The sequence below is a fragment of the Columba livia genome, chromosome 2 (assembly GCF_036013475.1).
Source record: "Columba livia isolate bColLiv1 breed racing homer chromosome 2, bColLiv1.pat.W.v2, whole genome shotgun sequence".
Lineage (NCBI taxonomy): Eukaryota > Metazoa > Chordata > Aves > Columbiformes > Columbidae > Columba > Columba livia.
The window spans coordinates 39,684,751-39,707,296 of NC_088603.1; the positions used below are offsets into that span (position 1 = coordinate 39,684,751).

The 22,546-nt window shown below is 37.9% G+C and overlaps 1 protein-coding gene across 4 annotated transcripts; it reads left to right on the plus strand.

Moving 5' to 3' along the window:
- Positions 1-3,956: 3,956 nt before the first annotated feature.
- RAB5A (RAB5A, member RAS oncogene family) lies at positions 3,957-22,542 on the plus strand. 4 transcript variants are annotated; one of them, XM_065051542.1, is made up of 6 exons: positions 3,957-4,048; positions 10,894-11,144; positions 14,881-15,032; positions 16,060-16,182; positions 17,992-18,085; positions 21,047-22,542. In XM_065051542.1, exons 2-6 carry the CDS (start codon positions 10,982-10,984, stop codon positions 21,160-21,162), a joined length of 648 nt encoding a protein of 215 aa, XP_064907614.1. In that variant the 5' UTR covers positions 3,957-4,048; positions 10,894-10,981; the 3' UTR covers positions 21,163-22,542. The 4 variants fall into 4 exon arrangements, with proteins under 4 accessions (XP_064907614.1, XP_064907613.1, XP_064907611.1 ...); XM_065051541.1 differs by lacking the exon at positions 3,957-4,048 and adding an exon at positions 4,112-4,201; XM_065051539.1 differs by lacking the exon at positions 3,957-4,048 and adding an exon at positions 4,140-4,403.
- Positions 22,543-22,546: the final 4 nt, after the last annotated feature.

The window sequence follows — 22,546 nt, forward strand, 5'->3', positions numbered from 1 at the left end:
AATCTGAGTCTCAGAGTGCATCCATCACATAATCCAAAACATGGACTGCCTACATACTTAACAGATAAAAAGCATTTGAGAGTTCCATTAATGCTAGCAGTTTCAGCAAAATGGCCTACTACAACATAACTTAAGACTGCTCAGAGGATTTTCAAGAGAAAAATTGTCTTATCTCTCAAGCAAAAGTAATACATTATTCCATTGGCCTTTTTTGTTAGTACAACTGTATCACATGAATATAATTCTTGCATCGCAAATTCCACTCAGCCTTGAATTTCATATACATTTGCTAATCCAAAAGATTATGCTGTTTTTAGAAAGAATTTATTTATTTATATTAGAAGTATGGAATATCTGATCCCTACATATGGAATGCTACAGTTCCTTTCTGAACATTGCTGCATTATGGTTTGTATTTTCTCTCATTCTTCTTGTGTAAATTGAGCACGTGGTTTCACATTACACCTAACCAAATTTTACTGCCAAAAAAGTAATTCTTGCCTCTTTGTTTGCTCTGAACTCATGCTCCTTTACTTTTATCTGCACCAGATCTAGTGAATCTGCAAACACAGATGAGTTGGTTCAGTCAGCTGAGCCAAACTATGTCTTTTGGTGAATAATTTTTGCATTACAACAATGGCTGATCAAACTCTGCAGCTGTACTCAACGTACAACGTACCCAACTCACAACGTACTCAAGAGGTATAAGGTTGCAGCTGGAAACAGAAATGGACAAGGATCATAGCTTTCATTAGTGGCTCTTCATTTCAGTAGATTAAGTAAAACATGAAATGCCATATGTGACATGAGAATTCAATCTCTAAATTTAACTTCAAGTAATTCTAAAGATTCACAGCACAGTATTTTCTTTTTTTTCACCCAGAACTGTTTGTGTATGTACTGGGTCTGGCTGGCATGGAGTTAATTTTCTTCACAGCAGCCTCTATGGTGTTGTGTTTTGGATGTGTGACTATTTGTGCTTTGTTGATAACATAGCAATACTTCAGCTGCCGCTGAACAGTCCTTGCACAGGGTCAAGGCTTTATCTTTCTCCCCACTTTGTCATCATCCCCACGCAGGGGGGACTCTCAGGGTGGGAAAAAAACTTGAGAGGGGAACACAGCTAGGACAGCTGACCCAAAATGATCAAATGCATATTCTATATCGCATAGCATCATGCTCAGCAACAAAAATTGCAGGTAGAGGAAGAAGAAGCTGGCTTCCAAGACAGCTGCTGCTTGGAGACTGTTTGGACATTGGTCTGTTGGGGGGGGGGAGGGGGCTGGTGAGTAATTTCCTTTATATGGCCTTTCCCCCTCACCTCTTTCCTTCATCTATTAAACTGTCTTTATCTTGACCCACAAGTTTTCTTGCTTTTGTTCTTCGTATTCTGTTCTCTGTCTCATTGCAGGGAGGTGAGCAAGGAAGCAGATGCAGGTTAGTTGGATGCTGGATGGTGCTTGGATATATGCTGCTAATTTACAAACTAAAAAACTTCTGCTTATCAGAATTTTGATGTTTTGGTCAGCAAATCCTATAGTCCAATTGAACATACTGAAACCAGTCAGAAGGTTGTGGCAAATAAACAGTACATTAGGGCAGTATTACCTGATGTAAGGGGCAACTTCTACAAATATTCTAAAAAACAGTCTTTACGGTAAGCTTCAACAAGCTCACAGCTCAGAAAACTCACATATTTTCAAACGCATTTCTCTGGAGCTAGTCTGGCATTCTACATCACTGGTGAACTCAAAGTCTTTTTCACTTTTTAAAAATTACATATTTGCCTCACAAAAACCATTTATGTAAGTTATTAACTTTTACTTAGTAAAGCAGAATGGTGAAATTATTACTCTGAGACCAATCTGCTAACAATGGAAAAGTACATAGAAAAGAAGAATTGAAGAAGATGAAAAGTCTGGTTTTATTCCATTCACTTCAATAATTTTTAAAGTATTGAAATGTCCATACTAGGGAAGGGAAAAAGAAAAAAAAGAGAATGAAAGAAAAAATCACAAACAAACAAAAACACCAAAAAGCCTCCAAAACAAACAAAAAGACACAAAAAACAAAACCACCCCCCACAAACAAACAAACAAAACCACAAACAAAAAAAAGCGAACAACAACACCCCCCCCCAAACCACCAAATCAGCCAAATATGAGATTTGTTGATTTCCTTCTCATCCTACATGGCCATCAGCTATAATATTTTACAAGAAGCAAGATATTTCTAAAGCAGCACTACATAGTAGAGATGATTAAAAAAAAAAAAATGCTGATTTCTGATTATACCTTTTTTTTTTTTTTCCTCAGCATATTTCTAAAGTAGCAGCAAAAAACAGGAGAAGTTAAGCCTGTGCTGGCAAGAGGACTGAACAACTAATGGTAGAGTCATATATTTTATGAATGAATGACATAGTGGAGCTTCAGCCCTAGTATAATGTTGACCATAGGCTTTACCTAACTTAATTTTGGTTCAATTAAATAAATGTGGTTGAACTAAAGTATATTTTGAGAAGACATCAACATCGAATCTTGATTCAGTATTTCCAGTGACGGAGTATCTGAACAATCTTCATTAAATTGTACCAATGATTAAATATCATTATTGATAAACTTATTAAATGTCTTGCCAGTTCTGGTTTTTAGTTCCTTCAAATGCCAGCTCTTAGATCTTGTTAAATCTGATAGACTGAAGAAATACTTATCATTACAGGTTTGATTCCTATACAGTCCACTTAGCCTGTGATCAAGGGTTCCTTACAAGGTCAGCAGGTCTTCACATCTTCCACTGTGAGGTAAGTTTTTTTTCCAGTCTTTTAACCATTCTTAAAGGCCATCCCCAAATTATTACTATTTTTTTCAGCATTCTTCCTCACCTATAGATATAAAAAGGCACACAGGACTACAGAGGCTTCACAAAATACACTAGCAATACAGAAAATCAATGATGCTTGTCCAACAATCTCTAGAGTAAGGTGTCTTAACATTTCCATGTACATAGTCAGATTGTATCCACCTACTAAGCCATCACGACTTGTTCTGTGTTAGCAATCTGTTCTCCTAAGTTTCAGTATTCTTCCAAAAATGAGTCTATCTCTAAGGCTTTATCAATGGTTGTTTATTTTTTAAAAAAGTTAGGTAAATTCCCAATTGTAACTCAGATTTTCCAGTGTAGTTCCTTCTTTCAACTCAATTGACTCATAGCTTTGGGAACTAGTTAAAACCATTAACCATTAAACCGTGGCTTTTCTGGATGTCACTCCAGTCTTCAAAAAGGGCAAGAAGGACAACCCAGGAAACTACAGGCTAGCTCTGGGCTCCCCAGTTTAAAAAGGACAAAGAATTACTGGAGGGAGTCCAGTGGTGGTTAAGAAGATGATTAGGGGCCTAGAGTGCCTTTCTTGTGAAGAGAGACTGAGAGAGCTGGGTCTGTTCAGCCTGGAGAAGAGAAGGCTTAGCGGGGATCTCAGCAACATTTATAAATATCTCAAGGGTGGGTGTCAAGAGGATGGGACCAGAGTCCTTTCAGTGATGCCCAACAACAGGATGCGGGGTGATGGGCACAGACTGAAGCGTAGGAGGTTCCATCTGAGTAGGAGGAGAAACTTCTTTACTCTGAGGGTGCCAGAGCACGGGAACAGGCTGCCCAGAGAGGTTGTGGAGTCTCCTTCTCTGGACCCGCCTGGACACATTCCTGTGTGATCTGCTCTGGGTGAACCTGCTTTAGCAGGTAGGTTGGACTAGATGATCTCCAGAGGCCCCTTCTAACCCAACCATTCTGTGCTTCTGTGTGATACTCAGCTCCCACCCCTGGCACCTTGGAGGCCTCCTCAGGCTGCACTGCACCCGCGGTCCCTGCGGGACTGGGCCAGATGCGTGGCGGCTCCCAGAGACTCTTCTCCTTGGCGCTGAGGAGAATCAGGGGGCACGGGACGCCCTGCGGATCAAACGGGCGGAGCTGCCACCCTGCTGACAGGCCAGCTCCGCAGCGACGGCGCGGCACAGCGGGGGGAAGGGGAAACAAAACGAGGAAGGACAAAAAGGTGGGAAAGAAACGGGACCACGTGACGGGCGGGCGAACCGGAAGCGCATGCCGCGTGCGGGCCGTGACGTGGAGGCGGGCGGCGGAACTGCGTGTGTGTGAGTGTGTGTTTTGGTCAGGGCCGAGGCGGCGGAAGTCTCGGCGGCGGGGCTGGGTGAGGCACGCGCTGCGCCCCCGCCCCCACCCCCTCCCGCGCCCCGCCGGGCTGAGCCGCCTCCCCTCCCCCTCCTCCGCCCGCCCTGCCCCGGCTCGCCCGCCAGCCCCGCCGGACGGACAGACGCCGCTGCGCCGCCGCCCGCTTCCCCCGGCTCCGCGTCCTCCCCCTCTCCCGCTCACGGCCGCTGCGGCCCGGCCAGGTGAGGGGGCGGTGGCGGGTGAGGGGCTGCGCTCGCGGGACGGCGGGTCTCCAGGTGTGTGGGAGGGGGGCGTCTGTTGTTCGGGCTTCTGCCGGCCGCCGCGTCCCCGGGAGCCGCCGCCGGGCCCTGCGGGAAGCCTGGGCCTCGGTGCGAGCTGCTGAGGTGGGCAGCCCGCCGTGCGGGGAGGAGAGGCTGGTCTCTCCCTTTCCGTCTCAAAATGGCGCCCCCGATTTTCTCACTTCCCCTTATTCCTGTGCCTGGAAGGGAGCCGCGGGGGAGGGGAGGTGGCGGCGGCGATGGTGGTGGCGGCGGCGGGGGTTGGAGGGCTGGGCCCGGGGCTCCAGCGAGTAGGAGAGAGCGGGGATCCTCCCCTGCTTGCGGGCTCTCCTGTAGCGCGTTATCACTGTCTGTGTCCAGTTACAAGGACAGGGTTGTTCCCTTCAAGTTGCTTGTGAGAGATGGTAGGAGAGATTGGGAGATAGGTCTCTCGCTTTCCCTTTCACTTGCGGCTGGTGGGGGAGGACGGTGAATACGGCGAGAAGTGCTCAGACAACACGTCGCCATCTGCGGTATCACGACAGGCCTAGCGCACTGTCTTAGAACTAGACATAAAGCTGGAGTACGGTGGAGGAGCAAACCTATGCCCTCTTATGTTTTGGAGGAAGGCTGAGTTGTGTAAGAACTATCAAAATGATCCTAACAACAGGACCATGAAAGGTTATTCTCTCAACTTTTTTGTTGTTTTTTACATTTCTTCCCCCCTACCTTATGCCTCTTTTAGAGCCTGGGAATGGAAAAGAGAGGCTGAACAGCTAATTAAGCAGCTGAAGTTAATCAGCTTCTTCCACATAACATTCAAACTAAGTAAAAAGCATGTCATATTTGGTTTTTTTTTTCAGTTTGGTAGTGACTTTTCAGAGTTTCAAGCAGGCTAGATTGCATGTTGGTATTGTTATTCTGTAACAAGAAATGTCAGGAAAAAGGTAGATGTTGGCTCAAGTGGGATGGCTGGACACAGTGGTAGTACATTCATCATTACTTACATTTCCTGCATGATAAACCAGTTTATCTGAAAGCAATTGGTAGTATACATCATTCATGTGAGCTTATGAGATGGTTATTATCTTTAATTGGAAGGCTATAATTTTTTTGCAGTGACTGTGTTGACTCATTAAACTTACTGTGTCATTATGTTTCAATATAAACTGTCTTATATGTGACAAGGATTTTGATAGTTGTATGTATCACGATCTTGAATACTGCAGTAAGATGTCACACTAACCCTGCCAAACCTGGAAGGGAATAACAAGAAAGGTTTTTTAGAACATTTAAGATAGTGCAGTGTAAAAAAAAAATAAAGTAGATAATGGTTGCAACCTCACCATTGTATGTATGATCTGTCACTGTTCATGAAGTGTGAAAAAGTTTAATAGAAAATACTACAACAGTGTGTTCCTGATAAGAAGCACTGTAATTTGCTCTGAAATATAAAAGCGGCAGAATGTTCCAGTGTTAAATGTATCTTGAGTTTGTGTTGTGGTCTTTTTATTTGATAATGCACTTAATCACATTCATTGTAGTAACAGTGTTAGATGTCTTAATTTCTTTAGTAGGTGGGTTTTTGTCAGTAGTGTTTGTTATTTTGATATGTCTGTGTTAACTTTCTTGTAGTTTAAAATAGGCACTGCTCTGAACACTTACACACCTATGAATTATGCCATTAAATTGGGAGTTTGTAGGTATTGGATGGGACTTTTGCTATTTTGTATGCAGACTGAAATGTAATAAAATTTGTGTGGTGATCTATTAAAATACTTGTGACTCTTCTCTTTCATAAATAAAACTCACTACTAACAAAGACTCTATAGCAGCATATAAATTTCTCATCTTAAGTGCTGAGAATACCCAGCATCTGCTAAAGTACTTGGTGGGACTAGCTGGAGTACTTCCTTAATAATATGCTCCAAACTCTGTTCTGGCATTTCAGCATAGAACTGCTGTCCCTTTGGCGGATGTTCATGAGAAGAGAGAAAGTTCCTACTTACCAGAAGGACCTATGTATTTGTAGAGCCCAAGACTGCAAAATGGGTCTTACTTTTTAATATGTGCTGGAGTTCCCGTATTAAACTCTGTTAAAGAAAATCTTGCCATCCATCTAAGAAACTTTCATAGTATATTCCTCTGTTTTTTTTATATCTGTAATTCGCTTAAATAATTTCCGTACATATCTGTTTAAGAGCTGGGTTCTAATCAAACAACTGCATACTTGCTTTTGTGTAGATGAATAAAAATGTCTTTTCAAGGTTTTCTTTCTTCACATGTTCCAAAGACATCAATAGATTCCAAATTTTAATTAGCATACAAAAATGGGGGTGGGAGGGAGCACATTAGTGGACCTTTTCCTGGAGATTTTCACCAAAGCTAAGAGTAAGAAATAGATAGGGCTGCTAAGCCCTTCAAGTGAGTCTTCAAAGTTATCTTGCAAGTGATTTGTCGAAAAAGACTTTAATTTGCAGAGTGTGTAGGGTACTAAGTGTAGTATTCCTCTTTTGTGTGGTGGTGTGTTTGTTTTGGTTTTTTTTGATCCTCAAAGCTAGTGTTTTACAGATTACTTAGGGAACTGGAGGATGAATGTGACTTAGTTTGTAGTGTGCATGGGATCTGTAGCGTTGAAATATACTTTTAAATCCTTGTGAGGTTCTGTGTTCAGCACACAAATCTAAAAAAAACAGGCCAAACCCATTCTGTAATGGCTACATTAGACTGTAGTACTGCTTCTCTTCTGATTAATAAATTTTTTCGCTTGTGTTTCATGTCTGTATGCTGCCATGTTATGAGCTTACTGAACAGTTTCAATACAATCTGAAACTTCAAGAGATTATGATTTCCATATACACTTATAGAAGGTGTTAGTGACTTGTTTTAATATATCCAATTCATCTGGATGTGCTCTATCAGCTTTTGAGTCGGGGTGGGGGGGTGGGGGGTGTGTGTGTTTTTGTTTTTAATCCTGAGCTGTTAAAAAACAGGTGGTATGACTGTAGTATGTTTTATTATTAAGTTATTAGATATATAAATGTGACTATTGAATGAATGATGTCTGCAGGGTGTTTCCAGGACTTGATGGCCTTCCTCACAGGTAGTGTGATTTCTTATCAGCTTGACTGCTGGTTATTTTTGTACATGGTGTCTGAGCCTTTAGAATGTTTTTTGGTAAGGGGAGAGAGGTGTTGTAAGGGTGTAAACTTTGAAGTTCTCTAATAACTGCAGCTTCTGTAGCTTGGACATCTCTAAAAATTGAATTAGGTATTTTTCTTGACAATCTGTTTCAGCGTTGAGTCCTAAAGGAGTTTTGCAAGGGGTTTTGGAAGTGACATTAATCTGAAGAACTGAAAGCTGTAAATGGCTAGTTGCAACAAATAGATATGATTAGAGTTAGATCAGTCTTACCTGTTTTTCTGTTGTGCCTCCTTTTGTTCTCAATATGGAAGACAGTAAGCAAAAATGTAGTCATAGTAAGTTACCAGTGTGGTGGATTGATTTCCTCACTGTGTGTCATCTAGAATCACTTGCTCCAAAGAGAACTAACATACACGGTCATTGGATGTAGCCCTTATGTCTTTAGTAATGCTGCAGAGTCTAGAAAAACATGGGATGAGTTAAGATTAAAGGGATTTTCATTATTTCATGATTATCCAAACACACTAGAATGCTACAGCAAACAGATGTCTTTTATTGTAAAGAAGAAATAACTTGATTGCCTTCATTTCATTTCTAAAGAAAAAGATAAACTAATGCATAACAGTATTCTGAGCTACCTGTATTTTGGCTATGCCTTGCTGCTTTCTTGCTTGTAGTATAATTAGGAAAGATTAACAGTTGTCACTGATCCATTTTTATCCAAATTGCTCCATAACTTCTGTAGTGTATTTCAGCAGCACGGGTAGCAGGGGAGGAGTCTTGCCTGAGAACCAGTACACCAGCTGCACATGAATTGGTTTATACTGTAAGGATGAAAGGTCTGGTATTTTTAAAATAACTGTATCCATTCCTGTATTCTAAAATATTCAACCAAAATTAATAACTCTAATATGTAGTTATCATATTATTCATAATAAGGGTGGTGGGATATGCAGGGGCTTTTTTCTTCATAGAAATGTTCTTTCACCATGGTACATTTTCACATGTTTGTAAGAACATAAATCTAAAATTAGATATTTATTAGATCATGTTGTGCAAATAAAAAAATATATTGTTTTAAGAATATCATAATAGTAAAATGGGACACAAACTCAGGACAGACATGGATGAACACAGTGTTGGAATATCCTACCTGGAAACAGCTAAATTATTTTGAGAGGTATTGGAAATGGAGCAACATAAGCAAATACGCGTTTTAAGATGTTGAAAATATTTTTTTTTCTAAGACCTATATTCAAGTTCTGTTTACAGTGAGTGATAAAATACCTTTTTTTTTTTTTTTCCCAACTGTTATGTTGGTAAAGAAATAATGCTAAGATTTCTTTCTTACGCATGGAAATTAGTTTGTAAAGGAGTATCTTAGTGGAGGATGGGATTCTGCTGGAGTGCTAAAAGCACTTTCCAGAAAAGAAAATTCTTCATTACTTGTGTTAGGTTTACAAAAGGTAGAGGTAGAAAGGAGTATGAAAGCTTGGTGTCTGAGTTAGGTGTGTAGCAAACTGGAATGCTCAAGTGCCTGATACATGTGCAGAGTGTTTTGAAGTGGGAAAATGACTAAAGGCTACTGCTTAGTTTTAAAATGTAGTTGATTTACCATGTGGAAGAAAGACCAAGAAGTAATTTTAAAGCAGTAGCTTACCTTTTTGCAATATGTGCATTAAAGCCATTTTCTGCGTCAGGTGAATGTGCTCTAAACTAACTTGCTTGCATCCTATGTACTTGAATTGTGCACACTTGTTGGGGATACAGCTTTTGTGGAAAATAATCAATAAGGGTAAAGTTATAGGCTGGTTTGGTTTTTATTTATCAGAAATACAGAAGCAGATGTTTTTCTCACTGAGAGCTGACTGTCGCTTAGAGCTGTTTCCTACGGGCTCACTAGGAATTTTATTTTGGGAAGTGGGAGGAAGGAGAATACAGAAAGTTGTGATGCTGGTCTTTCATAAGAGCAATGCCTACCTGCAAGAAAGATTTAATCTCTACTGCTAAGTGTGTAAGAACATAAATTTTAGGCTCAGAAGTGAAACTAGTGGAGGTGAAGGCTTCCCTGTCCATGTGAATAAATAATGTGATTTTTGTTTCATTTTGGTTTTTAAGGAGTTGAAAAGTAGGTAGACTAAGGAATACACTGTTCATACTTGTTCTTAACAGAGATCTCTATTGTTAATATTTATCTGCTAGGACTTGTTGGTATTGGAAATATCAATTTATCATAATCATAGAATGTTCTGAGTTGGAAGGGACCCACAAGGATCATTGAGTCCAACTTCTGTCCCTGCGTAGGACAACTTCACAGTTCACACCATGTGTCTGAGGGCATTGTCCAGTCTCTTCTTGAACACTGTCAGGCTTGGGGCTGTGACTGCCTCCCTGGGGAGCCTGTTCCAGTGCTCCACCACCCTCTGGGTGAGGAACCTTTTCCTAACATCCATCCTAAACCTCCCCTGTCACATCTTCCTGCCATTCCCTTGGGTTCTGTCATTGGTCACTGAAGAGAAGAGTTTGGTGCCTACCCTTCCTCCTCTCCTTGTGAGGAAGCTGTAGACTGCGGTGAGGTCTCCCCTTGGCCTCATCTTCTCCAGGCTGAACAAAGCAAGTGAAAAGGTAATTCTCTGGTGGCTTGCACAAAGTCATCTGGAGTTGTTAGTGGTCAAGAAAATCCATTATTGTACATGTAGAATGCTTTGTATTTTTGCTTCTCAAAGGACAGTTGTCAGCTAGAGAAGGTATTAGTGATTTGTGTGTCAAGATCTTCTGTACTTTTGTTTAAGGAAATTGTATTTGGTATACATGATAAAATTTAATTGATACTTGCAAAGAACTTAATGTGGTGATTGAGTTTTCACTATTTGCTCAATTTTTTAGCACACTTAAGTGGTGCTGACTTCAGAATATTGCTTAACATTAGCAAAACTATGAGAAAAAATACTATTTCTTGTCATGTGAATTTTACTAATGATGTGACAGTCAGAATCACAGACTGTTATACTTCAGCCTTGATACATTAAGAAAGAAGAGCCTGAAGTGTTGGAAGAAGAAACATTATTGGATATTAATGTCCTAATTTGAAGTTTTAATGGGAGGACTAGGTATTGAAGAAGATAACTGGTTCATTTGTCACTGATTTTGTCTGTAGCTGACAACTTAACAGTGATCTTGGCTGTGCTCTGGACTATTGACTTCAATAAATATTAGGACAAGTTATATATAATCCATGTTGCATGGGTGAATTAGATTTTTGTAACTTGGTTTGTAAATCTAATACTGTCCATTGTCTTTTCATAAACAGGTTGTTACTGGCAGAGGCACGACTGAGATCTGAATCCTGGAACTTGTTTTCGAAAGCGTGAAACAAAGGACTTCTTTCTAATTTGGGCATGGCTAATCGAGGAGCAACAAGACCCAATGGGCCAAATGCTGGAAATAAAATTTGCCAGTTCAAACTAGTACTTTTAGGAGAGTCTGCAGTTGGAAAATCTAGTTTGGTGCTTCGTTTTGTAAAAGGACAGTTTCATGAGTTTCAAGAAAGTACGATTGGAGGTAAGAAAGTTTTCCTGTTGATTTGTTTTACTTTGAGTTTATATTGTCCTTGCCCATGACGACCTTGAATGTAATGGAACTTCTAGAATGGGTCATTGACAGCAAGAATCAAATCTGAGAACTATAACTTTCTAAGCTAAAAGGTGTAGTTGGCACAAGGTAGTAGCAAGCATCCATGTCAAGTAGAAAAAGCAAATGCATCCTTGAACTGCATAGTTTTGAAAACTGGGCTTTGTTTTACATATTGTTTGTGGGTTGATCTGTGGTTGTTTTAATTGTGCGGTATGCTTAATGCATGAAACAACTGCTTAATAAGAATTAAGAACTTGCTTTCTATGAACACAAAGTGCTGCATCTTCCAAAAAAAATGTGTTGTCATTTTTGCATCCTGGTTTTGGTTTGGGAGAATTTACTGCATTTCTGGATATTCCTTTTTTTGTTAGTAATCACATAATTTAATGTGCTGGTTTTTCAGTTTGAACAGATTTTTATGCTCCCTGTCCAGCAGATTTCCTCTGTCATATTTTATGTTGAAGTTTTTTGTGCTTTGAGCTGTATTCCTCCTTGGGTAAATTTAAAATTATCCTAAAACTACCTAACAGCATACACACTTAAACAAAATCTGGATTTTATGGACTGATAAATGTTCTCTAGTAGTCCCTGTTGCTGCTTGCATGAATCAGTCTGTTTTGTTGTAATATTTGTGACACTCTTTCAGTGGTGTGTCTCTCTATAGATGGATAGTTGTTGAAATGTTAAAAAAAAAAGTCTACAAAGCTTAGAAAAATAAATACAGATTGAATTTCATTGCGTCATTTTTTTACCCTATTGTTAGCTGTTACATGGATTTATTTTGTCTATCTGCCAGCATAAATGGAGAACCACTTTTTTCCTCCTTTAACAGTCTTACTAATGCTTGCTTTTGGCTTTGTGCATTTTATAGTGGCTTTAGGATAGGTGTTAGTGTGAAAGGTTTCCCTGTTATCTCCTACAGCTATGTGGTGATATGGAAAGCATTCTGAAAACATCTATAGTGAATCAGCTTCTCAGTATCAGTGTGGTTTTCAGTTAAAAAAACAAACAAACCACACAACACCCAAACCTATTAAAATTAAGTGAAATGCGTTGTTCAGTTTTGATGATCTCCACTTCATTCAACCTCCTTTTTTTTTTTCTCTTGTTTTAGTGTCCAGGTAGAACTAAGGAAAACCCAAATCCCGTTACACTGTTTAAAATGTATACAAAGTTTAAGCAAGAGCTTAAGTTCAAGTTCAGATATACAGAGTTTAGTGTAATCTCTTTATTAACTTGCATCTCTTCTATATAAAATAGAAACAAGGTAATGCCATGTAATACAGCTGAGAGATGCTAAATGCAGCAATGTGGAGATTCAGAAAAAGATATCTATATACAAAGCTGTCTAACTCTGTAGCTTGTAGTTACCTAAGCCATAATTTTCTTTGTATGCAGAATTTTAACAGAGAGGCTTATGTGCATTGTGAATCTGAATAAAAACACTTGAAAGAGTGTGCAGTTAAAGGCAGACAAGTTGGATGGTGATGGTGTGTTTTTGCCACTCCAGACTAGTGTAGCAGTGCCTGTTAGTTGCTTAAGACAAAAGTATGACTGTTAATAGGCTTTCAGATAATTAGCACAGCTGATTAATAGTCAATTTACTATAGCCTTGCAAGATAGAAGAAAGTTACCTTGTTTGCAGAAATAAGCTGGCATTTTCTGGTGGTTGAAATGCTCCTTTCAAAAAACCAAGAGGATATCATTGAATAAAACCTATGTTTTAGTTATCTTCCTGAGTGCATCCCTTTATTTATGGAGTGTAGATACATTCTTCCATCTAGGAGAATAATGTCTGTGAGAACTTCAAATTCCACTTGTTTAGCATCTTTTTTCTGCCTTGGAGAAATATAATACTGAGCTGGTTCTGAGGAGGAAACCCTTAGTCTGATGCAGGTTGTACGTAGTGTTTTTTTTTTTCTCTTTTATTTTGGTTCTGGGTTGCTTAGGGAGCTACCAAAAGAAGCCTGTTTTGCCAGTGCTTGGATACTTAGCATTTAGAGAGATTAATGGTGATTTAACATTGGAACATCAAAGCCTTTACCTTCTCCAACCTGCCTGCTCATCTGTGATGGATGCTAATACCCCTGAAGCAGGAACACCTGACCACTTAACTAGTCAGCTTCTGTATGTTAGTTACAGTGTCCTTTATAAAGCAAGATTGACTTGCTTTTGGTTTACTGTAATGAGTTGGAAGTTGCAGCACTCTTGGAATGATTCATAAGCTGTGCATGGAGTATGTGGAACAGGGTGACATCTCAGGTATGCAAGGGTTATGGGTCATTGCCTCTTCAGACATTTGATTTAAATCAGTCACAATCTGTCAGTGTGCTTAGTGATGAGAGTCCCCAGTTCAGCCAAGTAGGAGGTTTCATTCAGCATTTCATCAAGCAGAAGGTCTTAATTTTTTGTTGTTGTTTGTGGAAGGAGCAAGGGCAGGCAAGTCCACAGTATTTCACTGAATGTCTGTCATGACTGGAAAAACAACTGCAAGCATTTATGCTGGATTGCTCAAGCTTTCTTCTAAATTCTTGGAATTGTTGTTTTCTGCTGTGTATATATTATAAGTGGGCAAACAACATGACTATAAAGCAGGTAATCAAGACAGCTTGTCAGACAACTGTAATCATTGTGTGCTTATTTTTAAACTTCAAAAGCTACAGTAGAAGAGATGGCGGAGTTAAAACTCAAAGGGTTAGGAGAACTCAGTAGAAGGAAATCTTGTTTTTCAGTACTTTGGTGGTTTTTTTGTGGGGTGTGTGTGTTTTTGGGTTTTGGTGGTTGGTTGTTGGTTTTGGTTTTTTTGTTTGGTGTTTTGTTGTTCGTTTGGGGTTTTTTGGTTTGGTCGTTTGGTTTTGTTTGGTTTTTGTCTTGTTGTTCCTGGTTTTTACCCCAATAAATTCTTGGAAATTCTAGCTCAGTTTTGTAATATGTGTTTCTATATTGTGTGGGTACTCACCTCTTTATTTCTAATACGTACCATTACCTGAATGGACAATCTTTATTAGCATTAACTGTTTGAAGGCTTGGAATAAGTTACTTGCTGTGTTCTGTAATTGTAAGACTATTATTTATGGTCATGCGTTGAGCTGTAGTGGCGATGGATGCCATTTCCCCTGAAACTGCAGGCTGTCAAAATTATGCTGAAATTCTGGTTATTGCTTGCAAAGTCAAAAGCATGGCTGCTATGAGAACAAGAACTTTTGAGAAGTGGTTCTTTCTTTCATACCCATTAGCTAAGGTGGAGCTGTCAGGAGCTGGAAATCAAAGCTTTCAGTTACTATTCAAGTGATGTAAATTTGTAGAACTGTAAAAATCTGAACTGTTGGATTATAGCACGATGGGATGCTGTTAAGTGGTACTCTGAATAGTCTGTTGAAGCAGAATTAAATGTATCTAGAAGGCTTGTACTAACTCAGATTCACTATTGCAAAAAGTTATTGCTTTCTTATGTGTTTAGCTTGAGGAAAGGCTGGCTGTTTAACTGTTCTGTGTTGATCAGAGTTACGGTTTGTCAGCTAATGCTTGCTTCAAACCTGCTATATTCTAATAATAGGCTGGAATTGTTCAAAGAAATTATATTTGCATCTTTATAAACATAATTTTGTATTAATATAGAGGTATAAGCAGACTTCTGGTTTCAGCACCTCTATATCTTTTGTAGCTGCTTTTCTGACCCAGACTGTATGTCTTGACGATACAACGGTAAAATTTGAGATTTGGGATACAGCTGGGCAAGAGCGGTACCACAGTTTAGCACCCATGTACTACAGAGGAGCACAAGCAGCTATAGTGGTATATGACATTACAAATGAGGTAAGTACTGTATTAAGGAGGCACAAGGGGGATTTGGAAGCTAGCAGTCTTGAATTGATCTTTCCTTGATTTTTCTGACTAACTTGTGTGAATCAGTTCAGCATTTCATAGAATGGTTTGGGTTTGAATGGACCTTTAAAAGTCATTTAGTCCAATCCCTTCCTGCTGTGGGCAGGGACATCTTCAACTATATCAGGCTACTTATTTCATATTTAGCTATGTAATGTTATATTGTGTCTGTAAACTTTTCTTGCCAAAAGACCATTTCTCATTTTTTGGGGGGTTTGGTGTTTGGGTTTTTTTGGTTGTTGTGTGGTGTGGGTTTTTTTTTGGTTTTGTTTCGTTTTAAAGAAAAGGGCAAATCCCATTGTAGAAGTGTTTCAAATCCACCTTTAAATGAGTTCACCAGAACTGAGCTGTTAAGCTCACCACATTGTTTATGACAGTTTATTTCTGATAGTGAAGTACATTATTTTAATATTGTATTGTTGCAAGCTATAGGTGAGGACTGGAAAGGACACAAGCCATTGAGACCAAAACTTGAGATTATTTGATTTCTTTTTCTTTAACTTAAATCAGATAAGCAACACTTTCTTTGATAAAATGAGACTTAAGACCCGAAAACCCAGAAACCCTGTACCGTAATGAACAGTTCTCAGTAATTAGAACGTGTTTTGAGACTATTTCAATATAGCTGCTCATAAATATTATTCTTCTAGAGGAGAAATTAAAATTCCCTTTTTTTTTTTTTTTTCTCTGAGCCACTTCTCTTTCCTTACTTTGTCTACATAAAGATCTTCCTATCTTTACTTACTTTTTCAGCATTATCCCAACTAAGCACATTTGAGAACTAAGGTAGGAATGTTTCATTTTAAAAGCTCAGTTGGCAAGTTGGAGTGTGCCTTTGGACAAAGGTAGCAGCCTTGCATTGGCCTTTTGCCTGAAGTATAGATAACAGAGATTGGGATAATAGGTGAGTACAAAAGCATGATAAAACTCAGTTGCATCATTTTGCAATCATTAACAGGAGTCGTTTGCCAGAGCGAAAAATTGGGTCAAAGAACTTCAGCGACAAGCAAGTCCTAACATTGTAATAGCTTTAGCAGGAAACAAAGCTGATCTAGCTAACAAAAGAGCTGTGGATTTCCAGGTACGTACATAACTTCTGTTTATAAAAATAACATTTTGTTGGAATAGAAAGTAAATAAATGTAGGAGGAGCTTATATGCATAACCTAGCTGGTTGTTATAGAGGTCATGCTGTTAAATATAAACGTCAACTGAGACTAATTAAATTACACATGCTGCTGAAAAAATCTATTTCTGTACAAGTGATATGTACCAATAGACTTTTTTTGAATAATTGTTTGACTTTGAGGAATAACTAATGTATTTGCATATCTTTAAAGCTAATTGAATTCTGTTCTTTGCTGTGACCTCTCCCTGTCTTCTACCCAAAATTACCAGTAACTAGAGCTTCAACAGATGAGATAGCAGTAACTTTCGGTGCAAACCATTCTCTCTAACTTGTCAGCAGGAGAATTTTGAAAGCTGATTGTTTGTGCTGGACTTGCATAGGCTATACTGTTAAAGCAGTGTTTGAGTTTTAATTGTGTTTTTCATGGCATTCTTTTTTGGTTTAATGGATAGATCTGTGTTAGCACTGCTGTGTTTTATCTTATAGAAAGTTTGACCAAGTCATCAGAAAATAGCTTTCGAAGCAAATAAAACCTACAGCAAATTCTTGATTGATTGAATTTGAATTAAGATCGTATTAGTAATTAATTTTCTTAGAGACTTAACCTGTATGTGGTGTCACTGAGTGAGATACTGCTGTGTATAGTAAATCCTTTTGTAACTATAGGAGTTAGATTATGAAGGTTAACAGTGTTTTAGAATTCTGGCAGAAAAATACCTACAGATCGCTTTTCTAATTTTGTACTTCCGTGTCAACTATAACATAAAGCTGTTTGACAGAAAGCCTTTGTGGCTTGTGCAAAATGGTGGTATTTAACAAAAAATACATAAGTGTGTGTAGTCAAAAACTTAATCAAATTTATTTACCACAGTAGAACTACCTTTTATCCGTACAATTACAATCTTAATATTTTTCAAATGTTTTCTGTTTTTGTTTGTGTGGATTTGTGGGCTCCTGGCAAGTTTGACATCCTTTTTCCTTGCAAAGCACATTTTAGATTTCTGGTTATTTGTTAGTTTTCTATTTCAGATATAGTCACCTGGATCTTAGCAGATGTCAGTCAAATGAATATAGTATGCTGTAGATTTTTTTTCATCACAGGTGTTTTGTAGTTTGGCTTTTTACAGATTTCCTATTGAATGCAAAGGCAGTTACATAATCATAAGAAGCTGGGGATTCTCGGATGAATTGACTAACAGGAAGTGCCAAAAGTAGAAAGCTTTTTATAGATAGTGTATTTCAGATCAAAATTCAGACTGAAAATTGAGATAATGTGATAGGAGAGTAAATACTGCTTATTTGTTGGTGAATTTCTCTCAGGATAATGAAACTGTTCTGATCCATCTTCCTCAATGGTTGAAAGATTGAAGATCACAAACTGCCTCTTTCCAGGGTAATAATAGACTTTCTGGAGATTATTTGTTCTTGCTGTCACAGATCAGGGATGTCTTTTCAAGAAATATTTTTATTTATTATTTAGTTTTGCCTGACATTTTTCCATCTGGATGTTTTTAAGATGAGTAGTGATTTTTAAGATGGCATTCCTGGATGTTTAACTGCTTGATGGAATTGTAACTTCTTCATAGCTGATGAATAACGCGTTGTCAGATGAGTGTTCCAGCAAACTTTCAAAATGGTATAGAAATTGGTCCTTAGTAGCCATAAAAGTACAATGTGTAAAGATTGTGTTTTGGATTTTGATTGTTTAGTTGTTTGTTTGCTTTTTTTAAATGAAGTAATGCATTCTTATTTTAACTTTCAGGAAGCACAGGCTTATGCAGATGACAACAGCTTATTGTTCATGGAGACTTCTGCCAAAACATCTATGAATGTAAATGAAATATTCATGGCAATTGGTGAGTTTATGAACAAATGGAGAATTTAAGGGAATTGTTTTAATGAGATGTGTACCACCATAGTCTTCCTAACTCAGGACCTTTGTTTTTCACTTAAATAATTTCTGGTGCTGAAACTTCCTTAGGTACTTTCATATCCTTTTTGATGTTCAGAAGTGAGATAAACTTACTTGAAGCACAGTTGCACAGGTTTTATGTCAAGTACCAAAACACTTGGATTAACTTGGAATAGCTAAGCTAAGTTACCTTTGAATTCTGTCAGCAAGTTCTGTGTACCTGTTTTGACTCCATGATGAAAATTTGTACTGCTTCAAATTCAAGCAAAATTAAGCTTTAGCTGTTATATTAAAAAAGCCTTTTCCGTGGTAGGTAACAATTATAGGTAACGTGGTAGGTGACGTTATAGGTAACAATTAAAAGCTTTACACAGCTTTTATTGATTGTAAGATATACTTGGCATTTGTTAAGCAAGTCAGTGTAAGAACGTAAGTGTATAAATCTGTGCCTTTTGATATGTTTTTTTTTTCAATGGATTCTGCACTACCTTAGGTGCAGAGCCTGGAATAATGTACCTTTATTGAGATGGTGGTAATTGAAGCTGGAAACATTTCAAAATGGGAGAATAATAATGGATTTACTTTAAAAAAAAAAAAAAAAAGTCAAGTGTTCATTTTACTCTAAACAAAATATTTCCTAATAACACATTTGTGATAAACTTGTTCGAATTCCAAATGTTGTGCCAAAGATAACAATGTGTGTGCTTAAATTCAGTATCCAAGTGTAAGTAAAGGGTACTTCATGTGAAAAGTGAATTTACTAACATATTTTTAGCCCTAACATAGTCTTAGGCATTTCTCTAAAGATGTTAACATGTAATAGTCAACATAAATTACTAAGAAATTTTCTGAATTACATTGTTAGACAAAAAAAATTGTATTTCATTGTCAATAAAACACTGAAAGTGGAGGAAAAAGAAAGCATGCATTTTTAGATTGGTTACCAGCCTATTTAGTAATAACCTTAATGACACTAGTGGCTCTGCTACTGGGGAATAATGTATAGTGTCAAATAATCTTATTAAATCTGTTTCATATTTTGCACTGCAGTTACCTCTGTATCCCACTTTTTGTGGAAAAATGGCATTGCTATCAAAATTAAATATTTCTAAAGAGCTCTTAATCTGCTTTTCAAGTCAGTAAAGCAGAAGGTAATTTGTGGTGTGGTTCAAACTTCCAGCAGATGCAAATTAAATCATCACTATAGCAACACTTTATAAGAAGTACTTGCTTCATATTAACTATAAATACTTGGGGAAAAAAACATAACTCTATGGAAAGTATATTTTTCTCATAAATGATCAAGATAGGCCTGTATTTAATCATACAGAAATGCTCAATTACACTGCTCTAGTGAAATTTTAAAATAATTTTGTTTAAAGGTGCAGTGTGCATCTTTTTTTAAAAAAAAGAAAAATCCCCAAATCTGATTTTTTTTTTTTTTTTCAACAATAATACTTGTCTGTCCATATTTCAATGAAGTATACAAAGTAAATTTGAGAAAATAATGCCCAATTAGTACCTGGGTATTTTGTCTTCAAGTTTGCTTGTCAATTCTTTTACATCAGTGGGTGAAATTCAGCTTTTGTCGGTGCATGAGAAAAAGATCTGCAGCAACGGACCCTGAAAAGAAATCTTGAGAAGAATACAAGTATTGCATGGAATTTGAAACAGCCTTTTGCGCAACATGGATTCAGTTATCAGGACCATGTGTAAACCTTAAAAAAAGGGAGAAAATGAAAAATGAGCACATGGACAGAACTGAGGGATGCAGGCTACAACTGCTTGTAAACTGTCTGCTTTAGAGCTCATTCGGAACTTCCAATTAAACTCAGGTTAACTTACAGTTCCAGAATGTATCTAGAATCCAAAATGCCGGTGCTCCGAGGGCATTTTTTTACTGGTGCTTTGTCCCTTTGTACTGTCTCAAAAGCTTAGTACTACATGAACTCTTGGATTCTGTCACAGAATTGTAGAACAGCTCAAGTTGGAAGGCACCTCAAAAGATCATCTGGTCCAGCCTTCTGTGGGAAAGGGGGCCTAGGCAAGATTATCTAGCACCCTGGGGTTATCTAACACCGCAACACATCTTGGTGTATACTGTGCTGGTGCTCTGGTAGTAATACTTGCATTTTGCTCCTTTTAGGAAAAGTTTTTCTTTAAAAAGCTGGCCAAAGTAGTTACTTTGGAGTCAAAGCATGCGGCCGAACTGTAGAACAGGGATGGTTGTTGGATCCCGGTAATACAGGCAAGACAGCCTCACTGAAGTTTTTTTTATGTGGGACTTGGCAATCTTCTGATGGACAGAAAGCTAGAAGGAGCTGCTGTTCAGAAGAGTAGCATTTGTCACCAAGGAGCTACCCTGGAGCTACAAGGACAACAAAGAAATTATCACAGTCAATTGACTCATTAAGAGCTGGAGAGAAGAGGCAGCTTGAAAAAAAAGAGGAGAGACTTGATCTAGTGCTGAGGGCCATTTTATGTGTTGTATGCAAATACTTTGCCTAGGTAGACGGGCAGTAGTTAGGCCCATTTCTGTCTCCATTTTGTGCCTTTTCATTATTTCTGTATTTTTTGGCACTAACATCGTGATCTTAAAGCCTGTTCTGTGTAGGTGAATTCCCACAAGAGCTGTCATCTGCTGGCATAGCATAACTGTGCACATAAATTGTACTGCTCGGGTTACTAATGTATTTCACTCTTGACAATCATAGATAAGGTAGTTAATCATTAAGTAGTTAAGTGTCTTAACTTCTTTTATTACCAACACACTGAATCAAATAAGATTTTATAGTGATTATATTGATATGCTTATGGAGTAATAAAGTGTTGACTGTTTGCACTAAGATTAAATCATTTCAGTACATGAACTCAGTTTTAACTCTTTTTCTTATTGATTTTATAGCAAAAAAATTGCCCAAGAGTGAACCACAGAGTGCAGGAGCCAACTCTGCCAGAGGAAGAGGAGTGGACCTTACTGAACCCACGCAACCACCCAAGAGTCAATGTTGTAGTAACTAAAACATCAGTTGCTTTAAACTGTTCTGAATATTCTTCTGCTTCCTAACTGTTAATAACCATGGAATTGGAGTGCTTAACCTGGCCCAGTACAGCTTCCAAACAGCGAAGAGACTTACAATAATAGTCAAGTTCATGATACAGAGTTTTCTTTTGACCTAAAATTTTAACATGCATGTATCCACCACTGGCTGTAATGTTTCAGTAGTAGAGGGGAGATGGAAGCAGAATAAACTTCCTTCAGTTCAAAGGTTTTAAAAATCACTTGCCATTAGGGGTGTAGGAGAACTACTTTCCATGGACCTAATTGGCCAGTTCCTGTAGCCTCAATACTGATTACTGTTATAATAAATAGGATTGGGACTTTTCTTAATTCTCAGTTGTGCTTTAAAACTTTTTTAGAAACAGGGTCTAAAAATGACTTAAACTTATTTACAGTATTGATGCAACCAGTTGTTTCTGCAGGTATATACTGTTTAGTTATACATTCCATAGTTTAATAATTTAATTACAAATAATACTTGCATTAACAATTCTGAGAACCCTATGCTTGCAGGAAAGTGGAGTTTTAGTTGGTACACTGTATGTAAATTGTATCAACCCAGTTAGTTATCTAAAGGAATTAGTGATAAATCAAGTTTAACTTAATTTCTAATCTGATCAGAGGGTACAGCCCAGTAAATTCAACTTTATGACTTAAATTTTTTTTTTTCCCTCTACAAACTGTAAGAGCTCTTCAAGTAAAACCACAACAAACTCTGTGTCTGTGACTTCTTTCTTGGTTTTGATCATTGCTGGCCATTACAGTTTTATGGGTTTTTTCCTCTAAGGAAAAACAATAGTGCACTAACGATTATGTACATCCAACTTGATTTTAAATTTGGGTATTAATGTACTGTAAATAGGTACTCTGCATTGTAGTCTACATTTGTTTAATACTTTCTGTAATATTTAAGAGTTGCTTAAAGGTATACAGAATGTACAGTTACTTAAAGCTAACTTTTTCCTCTCTAATCAAAGGGGGTTCTGAGTTCTTCCTCTATGGCTAGAACAGTAATAAATGATGCTCCTGTATCTGTAACATAAGTACTGCTGTCTGTCAGTAATGAACTTTGCAACTTTGTTTTCCAAAGTACATTTTATTTTGATCTGTCCAGTATATTGCACTAATTCTTTTAGTTATTTTCATTATATGAAATCTACCAAGTGTGTCAGAAGAGATGAATTAGTCTATTTAAATGTTGAACTGGTAGCAGAAACTTACTTGTGCAGATTTTAAATTTGCGGTAATCTGGGTTTAGCAAGGAAAATGACAGTTCATCAGTGTTTAGTTTTATATTGAGGTGCTCAGGTTTGAATAAAATGGTTTAAAAAAGAAAAAAATAGA

Coding starts and splice junctions, on each gene's coding strand:
- RAB5A (XM_065051542.1), top strand. CDS start 10,982: ATGGCTAATCGAGGAGCAACAAGACCCAATGGGCCAAATGCTGGAAAT. Junction 11,145..14,880: donor TCAAGAAAGTACGATTGGAG/GTAAGAAAGTTT, acceptor TATCTTTTGTAG/CTGCTTTTCTGACCCAGACT. Junction 18,086..21,046: donor TGAAATATTCATGGCAATTG/GTGAGTTTATGA, acceptor TTGATTTTATAG/CAAAAAAATTGCCCAAGAGT.